The sequence below is a fragment of the Anopheles gambiae genome, chromosome X (genome assembly GCF_943734735.2).
Source record: "Anopheles gambiae chromosome X, idAnoGambNW_F1_1, whole genome shotgun sequence".
Classification (NCBI taxonomy): Eukaryota; Metazoa; Arthropoda; class Insecta; order Diptera; family Culicidae; genus Anopheles; species Anopheles gambiae.
Window position 1 is genome coordinate 10635878 of NC_064600.1, and position 17700 is coordinate 10653577.

Genomic DNA, 17700 nt, shown 5'->3' on the forward strand with positions numbered 1-17700 from the left:
GTTTTGAAATTTTGAGGTTTCGTATTTGTGCAATCCGAAGCCCCGATTTCGGAATGTTGTTTCGGGCCAAACTGATTACTCGTGAGGCAAGTTATCATCATCATCATCTTCATCATTATCAACCTCAATATCGGGCAGCAGCAATCGGTTGACCTGAAAAAAAAGGTTGCTAAAATAGAAGACGCAGTGAAGAGGAGCAAGTGTTTGTGGCGTTGGGAAAGTTTGAATTTGTTGTGGTGTTTTAGGCTGCTCTGATATACTATTGCAATACCCTCAAAGACCAAGTCCTATCACATTATCATGGTCGCACAGCGTGAGGCATGACGACTGCTATCCAAAATGTGAAGGAACAAAAAGAGTCCCTTAAAACAAAAATCAAACATCGCCTAAAAGCGAGTGATCAGGGGACAGTATAGGGCGTGGGACAATCGGGCGGGTGTGCAAGATGGTTTGTTTGATATTCAACGACGGTTTTTTTGTTGTTGTTGTTGTTGGAGCAGTAGTACAGGCGTGGTCTAGGCGGTTTCAAGGCTTTAGAAACATTTGGTGCGTTCAGGATTTCGGAATTTGGAAACATTTGGTGCCCCTATGCCAAGGTCTCGGAGATCCGGCCGGCACTGAGATCATCGATTTGAGGCGTATTCGTGTCAGTGTCGCATAATTGAGCTCTAGGCCCGCTATCTTGCATGGGTGACTTCAAACATTTCGGGCGCATTTGGGAAGACCGTCAACTGCGTCACATTGCGAACGTGTTCATTCGTTTAGATGACGGATGAGTGTGTGCATCCTGCTGCTGCTGCTGCTGCTGCTAGGCTGGGGCCAACGTTCATCTTCATGGTCACGGCAACGAACTCCATTTGCGAGAGGGCTCTGCAAGGGTCGTCTGGGGGCTTGGAGGATGTCATCGCACCGTCATAATGGTGGGATTTTCCGCCTGCCTTGATTGGTGAAACATCCCCGCGTGCGAGAAGCAGGTTCCGAGGAAGGAAGGTCCTGCCTTGAACTAGGATCTTTGTCTGCTGTAGCGTCATGCCGTTCCGGGGAATTTCCGGGATTGCTCCCCTTGTGGTAGGAATCACAGCGCTACAATTATCGGCCAAGCATTGGGAAAATGGTAGTAATCTGCAAAGGGCAGTAGGACTGGTTTCACCCTGGTGATGCTAGAGCATGCACTTTAAGACCTTTCGAGTGACGACTTTTAGACCTTTTGTACTTCTTGTGATTTGTACTTCTTTGTACTTCTTTGTATCCTCTGCTGAATTTGGTATGCTCATTTCTTTTCAATCTTTTTTTTTACCTTCCATTTGCAGGAAATCAGCCGCGCGACAAATCACCAGGAGCTGAACAAAATTGCCGTCTACTACTTCGACGGGCAGGGTAAAGCTTTCCGCCCGATGGTTGCAATACTGATGGCGAAGGCACTGAACTATCACATGCACAACGAAAACAGGTACGCAGCGGCGGGCTCATTAATACTTGACTAGATGGAAACGGTCGGCGGAGAGAGCAAAGCAAAAAAAGGGCAAGAAAATCACATACACACGATCGCGCGCGGATTGTGTTTTTTTCCCTGAGCAAAAAAAAAAGCCCCGCAGATAACGCGCCGGTTTTCTTCTGCTGTCGACCGTGACCCTTACAGTCTGTCGGCGCTGAGGGGAGAGCGACTTGACTTTTGTTTTGCTATTTTTCGACTTTGCAGAAATTAGAGGGCAATATACGTACTGGCGGGGGGGGGGGGTACTGTATGCTTCCAAGGTGAACCGGAACGCGTGTACGAAGATGCACGCGTCGATGCAGGGATAAAGTGCAAAGTGCAATGTCGCCCGATGGCGATAGCGTGTGGAATTTATTGCAAAAGCAACCGGACCAGCCTGCCAACCTGGTATCGGCACATTCTTCCGCAGTCATCCGCCCGGTCATTGACGTTCTGGGTCATTGATTTTTTTTTATCCGAAGAATTCCTGAACAGAGGGACATCAAGCATCCTGTTGCTTGCTGTCTGATGAAGTTACCTTGTTCGTGTCATCAGAAATATACTCGTTTTCTTGTTTTTGGGCGTTTTGTAGCTTTTTCGTATAAAATCCGGTCGTCGCCAAAAGGGTGGGCTCCAAGCAGAACGAACTCGGCAGGGAACTCGTTCCTCTACTCGTTTTGGTATGCTAGGTTGGATCATTTTTCAACCGCCCTCCTCAGCGCTCCTTTTTGTTGTGCTGCTGATAGCAAGGAAAGGAAAACCTAGGGAACAAGGGAAACCAACCACCAATTAGATGTCCATTCCGTAGCACAAAACCCCGCGCGAAAGATGACAAAAGGTTTTATTGGTGAAATCGACACCGACAGTGCGCTCCGCGCGGCTTACAATCCGGACACTGCGAAAACCGCGCCTAATCTCAGAAACACAGGCAAGACACTGGCTCATGCATATTTATGGCACACAGATTTTAGGGTTCGCGCCTCTCAGCTCTGTCCCCGAGCAACGATAAATTGGACGCTCTCAAAAAAAAAAAAAAGCAAAAAATACCGTCGCGCGAAGAACGTTTCTTTGGAAATAGGGCGAAAAGGGAAGAAGTTGCGGTTCTTGGCAGCATTAGTTTCTGAATATATTTGTTGTTCTTGCTTCTTAGCATGCCTTTCAGGGTGTTTTACAAAGCTTGTCTCCGATGAGTCGACCATTAGCATAATACATTTAATAATTTACACCCGACGGCGTGTAGCCCTGGCAGGTGTCTGTCCCGCCCAACCGGTGTAATGTCCGGTATGGCATGGGCTCGGCCTCACGTCTGACTCAACCGCAACCTGCGCCGAACCGAACGCTACTAACGGATGCACTGTTGTTTTTTTTTCTCTTCTTCTCTCTTCTCTCCTATTTTCTCGCTTTTCCGAACTGCCAACTGCCCACCCTGTACATCGTAGTGACGTAATGAACGCTCAGCGACAGATAGCAATGATTTCAGAGATGATTCACACTGCCAGCTTAGTGCACGATGACGTTATCGACCAGTCGTTTGCCCGGCGGGGTAAGCCGAGCGTCAACGTACTGTGGAACCACAAAAAGGTAAGCATCTTTTCACACCCAGTATCAATCCCTTTCCCGCTATCATTCCCTGAATTTCTAAGTGCTACTCTAAAACAAAAGCAAATTCGTCGTGATTGAGTGTAGAATTGTGCTGCGTTTTTCTTTTTCGGATGACGTCAATAAAAGATAGTCGTAGAATTTCTGGATGACAGCTTTTGGTTGCAGGTTTAACATCGACTCCAGGTTCCAGCATCGCTTGTCCGGTATCATTCTGCCGCTTGACGTCAGTTGCACCTTCACCGACACATGTCATGATCGAGGAGAGCGATGCCACTGATCAACTTAAGATCTTCACGCGAAGATTCGTCGGAGTTGGGGAATTCCCCAAATCTTGTACCAGGATCTCCCTACAACAACAATAATCACCCAACCCGGATACCGCCTGGTGAGGATTGCATCGCGGTGCGGCGTTATAATTTCAATTTGGAAGCAACAAAGCGTCGCCGCACACTTGCACACTTCCTCGCGGGATACGTGATGGAATCGTTGGTGTAACGCCAACACGCGCGCATCCTCATCGCGACGGCATCGCGAGCTTCAGGGGCGGGGGGGGGGGGGGGGGGGGGTGCGCGAAAACATACGCTCGAACAATCGATTAACAACCGGATCGTGACCGCAATACGGAAACGGAAACGCGATGTTAGCGCGTTGTTTTCGGGCGAAGAAACGGGCACGGCGCGCTACTGGATGATGGGTGAAGCTGGCTTGGCTCGAAATGGCTGGCGGCGGCGGCACGTTCAGTGCAGCGGCTGGGAGCGGCAATTAAGAGTGCCGTCCGTTTGGTATTCTGCGCATCGGCAGCCTTCCAGCTGGGGCTGACCTTGCTTATAAAGGGGTTTTCAATGATTGTATTGACATGCTGAGTTGTTGTTTTGTTCGGGTCGTTCTATGAGATATTGAATTGCACGGAGGCAGGCGTGGACATCTTATATGTTGCTATTGAGCTGTCATTAGTTTTGATTTATTTAAAAAATGCGCCAAACTACCACTGTCGCAATCATTTGAATGTAATATACTTAATAACTAGTAAATTAGTTAAAATTAGTAATATCTTCCAACAATTGTCTGGTATATTCATTTTACCCACAAATGAGAATGATTCAAGAGCTCAAACTTAAATGGTATGAAAGTGACAGCTCAACAGCAATACTGAACATGATATTGGGCGCATTAATTATCCTTCGTACAAGAAGATAACTTCTTCTATTTGGCTTAACGTCCTAAGCGGAAATGCCGGCCTGTACAGGCTTTCGAAGTTTAATTCATTACCACACAGCTGGATAATAAATCCTTGCTACGGGGAGACGGTCCATTCTAGGCTTGTACCCATGACGGCTGCATGTTATTGAGTCGTACGAGTTAACGACTGTACCACGGGACCGCGAGAAGTAGATAACGTCAATCTTTATAAAACACCAGAAGAAAGGCTCTACTAATACGCGATGGTCCATACTACATGCCTGGAATGAAAATTTCATCGCCCCAACCAATGCCTTTCTTTCCCTTTTCACCTCTAAACGGCGCCGGCTCGGATTAGCTACCTCAAATAAAAATGTACACGCCCCAAAAATTGTCGTTCGCGTGACTATTTGCTTCCTCACCCGCACACCTGCTTGAACGTGCATTAAACCTCTGCCAAAATGCACACTACACGAGCGAATTCCGCGTCTGTCCACAAACTGCGACGCTCTTTATGGTAGGCAATTAAGCGTACCGGCAGCTAGAAAGATCGCCACGAAACACTGGACCCTCAATTGAAACATTAGCGCACGAGAGAGCAGTAGGTGTGCAAAAACAAACAAACAAAAAACGGCGTGAAAAAGGGGTCAGTAAATGGCCCGTACGTGTGGCATCCGACGTCCGTGCACTTGCCCAACCACGGGCAGGAAAGTGAATTTACGACCCATTAAAATTGAATTGCAGCGATTGTGCACTCCGAGCACTCGACGGATACCAGGCACGGCAAAGAGGCGAGCGGAGGCAATTTGTTTGAGGCGATACCGATCCGCTGCTGAAAAGAAAGCGCCACGTTGCGGCATGTCCGATTGTGCGTACTTTATGTTGCTGTTTGTGTTTTCGATTGTGGACCGTGTGCCTATGTGCGAAGATGGCTGTCTTACACCTTAGCGCATTGTGATCCAGTTTTCGTAGCAGTGATCCAGACCATCTGTGTTGGAGTTATGCATGTATTACTGCTAGTTCTCTAGGTTTTTAAGGATTTTCAAACTCAATTCTGTGGTCCAATTAGTTGCTTCTGGATGGACAAATTTCAACGTCTTATTACTCCAACGAACGCGTGACATTTAGCTCTTTGGTGGTTGCGGCTCGTTCCCGAAATACGATGCTTAGCCTTGGAACTTTTCGTTTCATCATCCGATCCGATTATTTAACACCAAGAGGCTACGCATATTTTGGGGCGGTCTCCTGTGTGTCTCATCGTTGTTTTGTTTCTCCTTCCCATTACTTCGCCTTTCTTCGCTTCATGCTTGTCACAGTTTTCCCTTTTCTGCCTCTTACTCATGCGATTTTTTTTGCTCTACTCTCTGTTCTCTCCGTGCATAGGTGACGCAGGCTGGTGACTACATCCTTGCCGTTGCCTCGATGCTGTTGGCCCGCCTGAAGCACGACGAAGTAACACACATTCTTAGTCAGGTGAGTGGTAGAGTAGCCGTATTACTGGATTGCACAGTCCAGTAAGCGATTGTCCAAATGCTTGAAATGATGCCGGAGTTTGTTATTATTATTGTTCACAAAACACAAAACACAAAACACAAAACACAAAACACAAAACACAAAACACAAAACACAAAACACAAAACACAAAACACAAAACACAAAACACAAAACACAAAACACAAAACACAAAACACAAAACACAAAACACAAAACACAAAACACAAAACACAAAACACAAAACACAAAACACAAAACACAAAACACAAAACACAAAACACAAAACACAAAACACAAAACACAAAACACAAAACACAAAACACAAAACACAAAACACAAAACACAAAACACAAAACACAAAACACAAAACACAAAACACAAAACACAAAACACAAAACACAAAACACAAAACACAAAACACAAAACACAAAACACAAAACACAAAACACAAAACACAAAACACAAAACACAAAACACAAAACACAAAACACAAAACACAAAACACAAAACACAAAACACAAAACACAAAACACAAAACACAAAACACAAACTGAATCCGGAGAGTTGAACCCGCAATTTTGGACGAGTTTGGTCAAGTCTGGATGAGTTGGGGTCTCGATTCTTCCGAGACAACTTACCAGTTGTCTGAACCAGTCCATGTGAGTCCGAACGAGTCCTGTATTCCTTTATTGTATCTGTATTCGTACGTGACCGATTCGAATCCTGCAATTTACCCATCACTAGAGCCAATCAGTGACCCTATCGTCTTGATGGCTTATTGCTGTTGCAGTTTCCTCTAATGCCGCTGCTGCTCCTTTCACTTCAAAAGGCGCGCAAAAGAGTGCCCTCGTCCCAAGTCATGAGAAATTTCCCTTTCTCTTCTTTTCGCGCAAAAAGAAACGGAAATTCCATTCCAAATCGGGGTCGGATTCAACGCATTCTTGGCGTTTGCGAATATTGTGGAAAGCAAGCAGCCGGCTGACGATTTTTCGATATTTGCATCTTTTGCAGTTTATTTTGCCTCAGAATCAGTTCTGTGTGCAGTTCTATGAAAAAGAGAGAGAGAGAGTGAGAGAGAGTGAGAGAGAGTGAGAGAGAGAGAAGGAAAGAGAGAGAGAGAATCGAGAATGAAGAAGAAGAGAGAGAAAGAAAAAGAAAAATAGAGAAAATTGAAGAAAGAGAGATAAACTCATACACAATTGTTCCTGAAATGCTGAAATGAGAACTTATCTTTCGTCCAAACAAAAAAAAAAGTGCGAAAATAAAGCAAAACACATATCCTCCAGTTGCTTTGCCAGCGTGCATGCGCCTGTCCGTGTGTGCGTGCATTTTTTTTTGTGCTACTTTCGATTCGGCACAACTTGCTCGATCCGGTCGACGATCTGTTTTCGTTTTATTTTTATGTTTCGTTGATGCTGTTCATTCGATCCGTCCATCCATCCTGCGAGCTCGGCTTACAACCGATACAGTTATATCACGCTGCGTAAATATGTTATGTTATGAGTGGCGGTGGCAAATCCGGTTTTGATTCGGCATCGGCGACTCAGTTTTTCAGATCCGGAGTCCGGGAGGATCCATGAACTCGTGCCGGAATACCCGGATTGCTAGTACAAAGTTACGTGTTATACCACCTGTCGTAGGATAGCAGTGGTAGTGGTGCTGTTCGCCATTTTTTGCTCGTGACCCGTGATCTTAGCTAATGCTGCATAAAAGCTGATATTTGAATGGATGCCCTTCACCACTTCTAAAGGGCATTGCAGTTTTTATTGTGCCCATATTTCATTATTTCAGTTTAAATAAATGTGTTGTTGCTTTATTTTTACCGTGTTTAAAGCATTATAGCTAATTTGAGCAGTAAAGCAACGCACCGCAAATATGATACAAATAAATTGATTTCATCACCACCCGTCACTGGTGGCTGGACTGCTGAATCTCAGCCCACCGCACGGACTAATGGCGGTTTCCCAATCTCTTTGTCTTTCTTTATCTCCATCTCTCTCCCACGCTCTCTCTCTCTCTCTCTCTCTCTCTCTCTCTCTCTCTCTTGTTTGTCCATACCACTTATGCCTTCAAAAAACCGTTGAAAATAATCGCTCCTGAACCCGATAATGGACATCTGGCTAGAAAGTGCGCTGTGCCGACTTTGCTATAAGAAAGACTTCAACGTGACAGCAAGCGACGAACCGCGTGGCGGGCGTGCGATGACGCACAGCGGATTTTATCTACAAATCAGATGAATGGCATTTGATGGATCGGTTCGATTGTGGCTGAACTCGCCGCTACCCTTCGAAAAAAAAACATACACACACACACACACTGAATTCTCCACCGTAGGGCGACAATAATGCCCCCCCTGGTGGGGTGTTGCTGGTGGGAACCGGAAGCTCATTTGTCACCGGTGCAGATGCTCGCTGTGGGAACAAAAAGGTGCAAACAGTGCGCCACAAGATGGATTCGATTGTGTCACAGTACAGCGACGGTGCAGCTTTAACACCCTCCGCCCTCCTCCTGTCTTCTCTGCGTTCAACTACCCCTTCCATCGGCGGTGGTGCTATGTTCCGGGATGGCGTGATATAATTAGGCTGTGCGCGAGGCTGGAGGACGGTGTGAAACTTCCCCCAGGCTAGGTAAAAAAAAAAAGATTTAGGAAACTCGAATCTACCCTGTGCGTGCGTGTCATTTGCTTGTAAGACGCTTGGTTATGGTTTTGTGCCAAAGGGCACACGAGCGGACGCAATGGAGCTCGCGTTGGCGTGTTCATCTTTTGGCGTCTTTTCGCCGCTCACTTCACAATCCGCACCACTGTCCCTGTCCTGTCAACGCAATGGGTAACTCCATCGCAGCTCATTTGTCATCGCGGGGGGGCAGTGGGGTACACACATAACCGCGACTGCCACAAATAAGGTCGGGCGGTGATGATAAAAAGAAAAAATGGCAAGGGAACCAACACAAGCAAAAAATCACACACAACTCAAAGCGCGTCTTGGAAAAATCGAGACGATCATGGGAAATCAAGGGGAGCAAAAACAAAAAAAAAAACAATTGCAAAACGAGGTAATGGTGACGATTCCTGAATTGTCTTACGCTTTTTTGTTCTGCCCTTTTTCACAAGTTTGCCAAAGGCATTGATGTGCACGCTGATGTAACCATTAACACACAAAAACAGTCGTCCAGCAGACAGTAGCAAAAGCATAAAGCACCGCTCGTAATTTCGTAATATATACATATTTATATAAACCAAGGCGCTCGCATCCGGACGGATGAACATGTTGCTCCAAACCAATCCATTAAGCGCTGACAGTAATGAGCAAATGAATGTTACATCAATAAAATAGAAAAATCATTAAAGTGAGCGAGCAAAGCGCCAGTGGCTATTCGGTCATTAGGAATGCCCTAGTCCAGCGATCGGCAGAGTGTACGGCACGCGAGTCGCATCCGGCTCTTTGCTGTCTAAATAGTGGCTCATTTTGTCGTGGATTTCATACATTTTATATGATAACTGAATAATCCACTGCTACCCGTTAATATTGGAGCCACATTTACTCTAGTGAAATTTGCAATTCTCAAACCATCCAATGGACAGCAAACATCTGTTCTGTTCACTGTTTCACATCTTGCGGAAATCATATCCATAAACACCGTAAAAGTGTTGTTTTCCCCCGAGTCGGTGATGGAAATCAAAACATAAAATGAACAGCCATCGAGCAAAAACAACGTAAAAACTATACTGCAATGCAATCATTTCCATCGCTTAATATTTTGTTTACAGTTCCATTCAACTTCCCTGAGGGAAGCCATGGCTATCAAATGTAACAGTCATAAAAAAATGTAAACAAAATGTGCTTGTATCCCTAGCGGGGGGGGGGGGGGGGGGGGAAATTGTCTAACACTTAAAGTGTTACAGTAGCAAGAAGTAATGGTGGCAGAACCAGACCGTCTGTCGGAATTACCTTTAACGATTATGTTGTTCTGTTTGTTTTGCTTTGTTTTTCATCCTGTTTGTTTCTTCATTGACGGAATCGTGATTTAGAAACCCGATGAGCTTAATGGGTTGTGTCTTTGATTGATTCGCTTCGATGCATTGCAATTGTATTTAATTGCGCACAGTCACCACTCACGGCGCTAGAAGGATTTACGCTTTGATTTTTTTGTTTTTAGGGTAAATATATGTGTATACTCCTTGAAATGCTGTTAACCCAGTTGTACCAACATCGAGAAATGATTTGAAGCTTTGAGTTAGTGCACGAATTATTGGTAAAAACGTCTATACCATTACTACAGTTTGTGTTGCATTTGCTATCAGTTTTATAATATTTTATAATATTGCTAATATTTTATTTGACCTCAAACTTGTGACATTGTTTCATTGCAGCTATTTTTCATATGAGTCAATGAATCCGCTTTAAAATATTTATAAATTCTCTACTAAATTTTGCAACAATTGTGCCAAATTCAAGCATATTTCGAGCAATTCTAGATGCCTATTTGATTAGGACAATTAGTTTATTATTATTTTTGGATAATTTGTGTGGTATGATTATTGCGTGTAAAATGTTTGCCCCAAGCGTACGAGAACAATTTTGCTGACAAAGTAACGCACTGTAAAGTATGATTCGTCGACTAAATGTTGTGATAGATCTTTATGATAGAATTTAAATTTATAAGATTATAAGTATCACTTTAAGCAATTTGATGTTGACCGTCAATGGGCCGATAAAAAAATAATAATAATTAAGAGTCGATCATTTAGAGTACATTTAGACATTTAGACATTTAGAGTAAATTTACATTCAAAAGCATGTCTTATCTAGTGTTAATTTTAATTTGTAAAATTTAAAAACAAAAATAACTTAAACAACTAATTGTTTCTGCAAGCTGAAACCAATCACAAATAATGCTTCAGAGAATTATATGCGATGTTGTTAAATATAATTAAAAACGCAAATATCACTAAACAACAAACCAAACTCGAAACAAATACACTCCTACAACATTCGCTACATTCTCGCATCTTACGCTCTGCACCAGCGTGAGCCAAACCACGCTTAACGGCACACTTGCACAGCGGCCAGTGTTTGGCTTCCCTTTTCTTGGCTGGTGCCAGGTAGCGGCTGCGCGCGTTTACCGTTTGTCGCGGTGTGTCCGTGTCCACCACCGTTAGCATCAGCGCGCTCTGCTTCGCTGCAAATCTTTCCCGAACTTTCGGTTTCATTTCGCGAGCCGATGGCGCTGTTGTGCGTCTGTGCCCCCGCGTGTGCTCTGCGTGTATGCGTGCTGCAGCTTCACGACTGCATCCGACTGCATCCCAGCCCCGGTTGTACGGCTGCCGACAGTGTGTAGTCGCACCTCTCCTCTCGCTGGCGTTGCTCGGTGAATGGGAACGAAATTGGATTCGCGCGACCGCGAAGGTGCCCACACACACACACACACAGTGCGCACAGTGCGACGGTTGCGAAACCGAAAGGAATGGAGCAGAACACTTCGGAGTGTAGTAATTGGAAAAGCTTTTTTTTTGTTTTTGTTTTTGTTGGTCTGCTGGTATTTATTAACCACCGCTTTTGATCGTATTCTTTTTATCGCTCTCCCTCTTTGCGTCGTGTGCTGCATATTTTACAGGGTTACCCAAGTCATTTTGCGATGTGTCTAGTGAAAATGACTTGCTAAACCCTGCATTGGGACAGTACACATCGCAAAATGACTTAATGGAAACCCTGTATATATTTTTTTTTTCGTTTGTGCTCGTGCATGATGGGACCAGAAAACAAAAAAAAAAAAAAACACTAAAGCCGAAGAGTAAAGAGCGAACGAAAAAACGGAACCAAAATAAAATCACACTAATGAAGGGATTTCACGATGCCACTTTTTTATATTGAGTTTGACAGATGGCGGCTGACATCCGCTCAACACTCCATACAAAACCGCACGCAAAAAAAAAAAGTAAACAAACGCCGATTCGATCGCAGGCGGTCAATCAGATGAGCTGAATGAAAGGTTTGATTTTTAATGCTGAAGTAAAAATATGTTGTCAAGAAAGGATAAAAACCGTTTGCTTCCATACTCCAAAGTTTTAAAATCTATTGCAAACCGGAAAAAATAATGCAATTTAGAATGCTTCTTTGTTTTTTTTCCGCAAATGGGGGCTTTTACGATATACGATCATCCTGCTCTTTTATATGAAGTTTGACAGTTGGGCGGCTGAAATCATGGCCTAACACTCCATACAAAACCACTGGCAAAACTAGCCTCACTATTTCAGCCTAGATTACAGGGTTTACCAGTTCAATAAACAACTTTCCACTTGTTTTATAACAATCGTCGTTTTGAATAGACTCCGCTGTCCACTACTCGATCTCACGTCAGTTGGTGTAAGCTACACTGTTTAATTTAATTAAACAATTGTCATCTTCGAATGCACAACTGTCAGAGTCGCCACAGTTTGGTGTGGATCTTGCAGTACTAACAAAATTAATATGTTTTACCTGGAATGTACGGCTTGCACTGCATCTTGTTTGAATCATAGAAATGTGTTTGAATCCGGTTTGTTTTTGCAACAATTTGCTTAACAAAACAAACCTTGCTTTAACGGACAGTGTTGCAATCGAAGATGACAATGGTGTTATTAAATTGAGCAGGGTAGCTTACATCAACTGACGTGAGATCAAGTGGTAGACGGGTAATTGAGCTGTTTATTTGACAGGTAAACCCTGTATTTCAGGGCTGAAAAATATGTAAACAAACGCCGAATCGTAGCGAGCGCGATCAGGTTAGCTCATGAAGGATTTAATTATTTTTGGTGAAACATAAATATTGCGCCAGGAAAGGTTAGAAATTGTTTCGATCGACTTTTTTAAGGTAAATATAAGTACTTAAAGTCATTTCAAACATTTTTTTTTTAATATTCATCTTTGTTTGTACACAATTGCTGAAATTCAATATGGCGTACCGTAACTGTCATATGGATACAATCCGCATGACCCCAACATTGTTCCACTGCCGGGCTGAAATTTCTGGCTTAAACTATAAAAGAGGCCAATAGACGTAGTTTAGACCTTTTCCTCCTTCACTACAACTTCTCCACTTCCTGCGGTGCGTTACGGTCGATAGGTTTTCGGTTTCGGTGTGGGGCAGCTTGGCTTGCTGGCGGTGCTGGTGCTGCCCCAATCTATTTAATTTTCCAATCATCAACAATCACGATTAGTGGCGACCATCAAAAGCACCAGGCACAGCCGGTGGTGCTGCAATTTTCCACCCTACCCCCACAAGCCGGTATTGCCACCCGCCGTTTTGCGGCAGAAAATCCGTGACGGAGAATGAAAAGCAAAAAAGATAATGATGTAAAACGAAAAAACCCACACACACAAACACACACACCAACAAAATCATTGACCTACATATGGGTACCCATCCGGCCCTTGGCTAAACTCACAGCACATTCGCAGCCTTCTCTTCCGGCCTTCCTGGACTGCTCTCGCGCTGTTGTAACATAACGGTCTTTTCTATGCCTGTGTGTTAAAAGTGATCGCGCGCGGCGACCTTGGCGCTAGATGATGCTGCTACTAGTAGCTCGTGTGAATATATGTGTGTGTCGGATGAGAAAAAAAAGAAGAAAAGCAACATCCGAATGCAAACGCTGCACTGCTTGCTTGCATGCATGCGGCTGTGCGTGCGCGATTGTGACGTGTAAATTTGTGCCAATTTTCCAATTCGCTTGCATCGCTTTTGAGTTTGTGTTTGTCTTTTCCTTCTCGAAACACTCATCCGGGGGCCGAAAAAGGGAAAGCCGCCTTTTATTTCAGTTGGACAGGAAGGACAGCATAAGGGAAGGGATGATGGTCGCCGTTGTATGCCCGTGTTGATTTATCATGACCGGGCCCCCCCGGGTCTCGTGTCGTCTCTCCGCTGCTGCAAGCGTTTGGTGCGCGGATTTTTTAAACACGAACGACCGATTACTCAATATCGCTCACGGGGGATCACGGTTGGCACGAGCGAGTGGTGCCGTGCCAGCTACATTGTTGTCGCAGTAGTTTCTACCCCAAACGCACTGTGTGTTGCTCGGTGGAAGCGGTTCAATTTGCTAATTAGTACGGCAAACACAGTGTTTGCTGCGCTCGTTCGTGGCCCAGACCTTCCTGCCACGGTTGGTTGGGGGGGGGGGGGGGGGATAGACCTGGGGTTTGTGGGGCTCTACTCTCTGGGCGCGAGATGCTAGTGTGCACAAAGTGCGTTGGTTGGTGAAACGGATTGATTGTGTCTGTTTGCACTCGAATCCTATAGCGCGGACTTGTCACGCAGCGCCGAAACCAATTGGGAAAATCACAATCTCATCATCGAATTCGTATTGCATTCGGCGTTTGCGTTAATTCAAGATGTGATTGCTCACACACACACACAAACACTCATGCAAAACAGATGTTGTGAGATTGGTTTAGTTCTCACGGTCATGTGGTAGTTTTGCCTTTTTTTTATTGCTGCAGCACACATAAACAATAGACACACATTAGCGCGCCGAATTATTGGACGATTCGGGTGCTCAAGTACGACTGGCGTGTGTGGCGTGTGTACAAAATGTGGTATAAATGTTATCCAATTATAGCATAATAGAGGTGGGTAAGTGTCAAGAGCAGATGGTTGTGGCGACGAACCTATTTGAAAGGATAATTTGATTTCAGTATGTTGCCTACAGACGGGAACATTCATTATAGGAACCGGTAATTGTGACATTGAGTTTTCAAGGAACCAAAAAAAAAAGTCCTTCGAACCGGATGTACTACAAAAATTGAATATGACTAGATGGTGCATACCGCTCTCGGCTATCTTTCTCTCCCTATCTCTCTCACTCTTTCCAAAACAAAGCGCTCTTTTGTTGGGTTGGGCGTCTAGCAAAAGCAAATCGTTTCATTTAGTAGGAAGCGAAGAAGACATTACTTTGTTGCGATGTTTTTTTCCCCCACAAACAATGAAGCGTAAAAAGGTAGCCAAAATCAACATGGCTGAAACATTGCACATGACGACATTTAGTATGTGGCCATCTGTCATCCTGGGTGGTGTTTCTGGTGGACATTCGATGTGTTTGTCGTAATGAAAGTAAAAAGTCCACTCCGGGCTGTTGTTGTATTGGTGGGGGATGAATCATAGGCAAAATCTGTGTACATCTCACGTAATTTTTTTTTTCTCTGCTGTTTCGTTTTGCTTTTGTTATCATGTTATTTTCTTCTCCCTAAGTACCATCACACTCGATGCTTCTTTTACTAGCTTCTTCGGAACTCTATTAGAATTCATTAGATGCCCGAAGAAGCGTACAAGGTATAGTGTGTGTGTGTGTATGTGCACACGCTTGCGGGTATATTGTGAGGGTCGTTTCAGTTTTGTGCAGAAATTAGCACATACTGTGGACGGCTTGATGGGCTGAACCAGTCCATCAACCCATTAGTGCCCCGAGGGCGTCCAAAAACCTGAACTCAACAGTATGATGCTTTAAAGGCTAGCTAGATGCGTTCCAATACCCGGAGCGACCTGTCATATGAACAAAAAAGTTAAATACGACTTACAATTTTGTTGTTGTCTTTATGAGCTACTCAAGAGTAACTTAATGTTATTCACATGAATACCACAATCGATAAGTTTGTTTTTATAGGAATAGGCATTAATAATTTTTAAAGGTAGATTATTGGAACCAGACTCTGTTGCTATATATTCAGTACAAAATAATGGCCTTGGTCCAAAGATTCAACTAGTTGCGCATTACTTTATATGTTCGAGAATAGAGCCATTGATTATTAAAAATTTGCACTCTTCAAATCTTTGGCAAGTTCTTGACAGTTTGGAAGCGAGTTGACGATGTCATTTTTAAATAGCTGCTTCCGATATCTGAGGCCTGAGCGCCGACAATGCTTCCTTGTGGTGTACTTCTGCAGCGTTGATGAATCGCTCCGAAAGCGAAGATTTTATTTTCAATTTCATAGCTCTGTTGAGAAGCTGCCATTGAACTGAAGCACATTTAACTCCATATTCATCCCTCAAATCTTCTCATCTCATCGCCATCTTCGTTCACTTTTTATATAATTGTTCCAAATCCTTTGCCCCGCCCCTGAGCTTCGTACTATTTATTCATGTATATATTTATTATCTCTATTTTGCTCCAATAGGTTCTAACAGATTTGGTCCAGGGCGAGTTTATGCAGCTGGGCTCAAAGGAAACGGAAAACGAGCGTTTCGCGCACTACTTCACCAAGACGTACAGGAAGACGGCATCGTTAATAGCCAACAGCTTAAAGGCGGTAGGTGTACTCGAATGATGGTTGCTAGCCGCCGAGTTGGGATTTTATCCCAGCATGGTTCAAAGGTGGTGGTAAAATGCATTACGGTGTAAAAGATATTGATAATTGGTAACGATGTAGTCTGCAGGAGCCTTCGATCAACAAAATTTAGGTCCATAGTTTGCACTCCATAGGTCCAGAGGTCCATATTCAGACTTGAGTTGTAGTGTTGGGTGAATCTGATTAAGATTCATGAATCTGAGTGAATAATTCAGTGAGTCTGAAGTGGAATCTCCAAAGATTAAACGAGCTTGAGCTTCTTATTATTATTCTTCTTCTTGGCGTTACAACCTTGGCATGCCAGCTTAAAAAGCCATTTCGAGACTTCTTGACAAGTACCACGAAGTCGAATCGTTTGTTTTGCTACGGGGAAACGGTCCATGCTTCCAGGCGGTGCAGACTTGAGGCCACGACGGGCATGTTGTTAAGTCGTGCGAGTACAATGGGATTGTGCAAATTCAATATTTTCAAAATATCAAAATCAAATATCTCTAGAGATACATGAATCGCTGAAGAGTTATGTATCTTGAAGGATACCAAAATCTCTCGAGATTAACGAATCCTTGGAGGCTTATGAATCTTAGAGTTTTATGAATTCTTGGAGATTCGATTCGAGATTCGATTCCCTCATCGCTGTTGATTCATATGAATGGATCTCAACGAAAGAATCATGAAACCCAACTCTATTCTTTTGGTAGTGCAATGTCCTCTATCTTTTATGAAAATCAATTATAGTCAAAAATCAATCAATTCTTCATTTCAACCAAGGTTGCCGATAGTAATTAGAAGTTCCATAATTGTACTTCGGATCCCAAATTCTCTTTTCGGTCTTTCGATCCAGAGGACTTGTATTAGACATTTTATCAGACAAGTATTAAAGACCAATTTCTCCAGTTTAACTCTCAGAACATACTCCTTTCCAAAATTTGAGTTAGGATTTCATATAGTGCAAACATCTTTTAATGTTCGGAGTCCTTAGAGTGTTAGTATTAGCAAAGCTCGTAATTAATAAGTCTTTGTCCAAGAAGATTTGTGACATCTGACGCTGAAATCACTAAGTCAGGGCTCTTCCAGCTAAGAAACAACTTAATTTGCTTCGCATTATTACATATTATGTCATGTCTGGGCGTCTCAAGTGTCAAGTCAAGTGTTACGAACCTTTTTTACTTCGAGTGCCGTCTTGAAGGCTTGAGTTTGCTCTGTATTCTTTGTCAGGATTATTTCATTTGTCTCCTTTATTTGCAAAGTTTAAACTCAATCTTGAAGTATTGTAGAGACCATGAGTGTTTAACATTATTTAGATGAGCTGACTAGTGTTACTACATCCAGGCACGTGCCACACACCGTTACATTTACATCCTAGTGACATCCACTACTCACCGCTTTCCCTTTTCTGTCCCTTTCGCAGGTTGCTGTGCTGTCCGGTGCGGACGAGCAGATGGCCGAGCTAAGCTTCCAGTACGGGCGCAACCTCGGACTCGCCTTCCAGTTCGTGGACGATCTGCTCGACTTTGTGTCGAGCTCGGAAGCGATGGGCAAACCGGCGGCGGCCGACCTGAAGCTCGGCCTGGCCACCGCACCGGTACTGTTCGCCTGCGAGAAGGTATGAGCGCATTGCAATGCACAACCTGCGTT

At 43.9% G+C, this 17700-nt stretch overlaps 1 protein-coding gene across 4 annotated transcripts in view; it reads left to right on the forward strand.

Moving 5' to 3' along the window:
- The window catches only part of LOC4576132 (all trans-polyprenyl-diphosphate synthase PDSS1), a 55079-nt gene that overhangs the window by 32828 nt on the left and 4551 nt on the right, over positions 1-17700 (forward strand). For all 4 annotated transcript variants that reach the window (XM_061659438.1, XM_061659498.1, XM_061659301.1 and 1 more), the window contains 5 exons: positions 1311-1450; positions 2914-3055; positions 5639-5728; positions 15895-16026; positions 17474-17668. In XM_061659438.1, coding sequence (XP_061515422.1) covers positions 1311-1450; positions 2914-3055; positions 5639-5728; positions 15895-16026; positions 17474-17668 — 699 coding nt within the window. The remainder of the gene's footprint in view (positions 1-1310; positions 1451-2913; positions 3056-5638; positions 5729-15894; positions 16027-17473; positions 17669-17700) is intronic.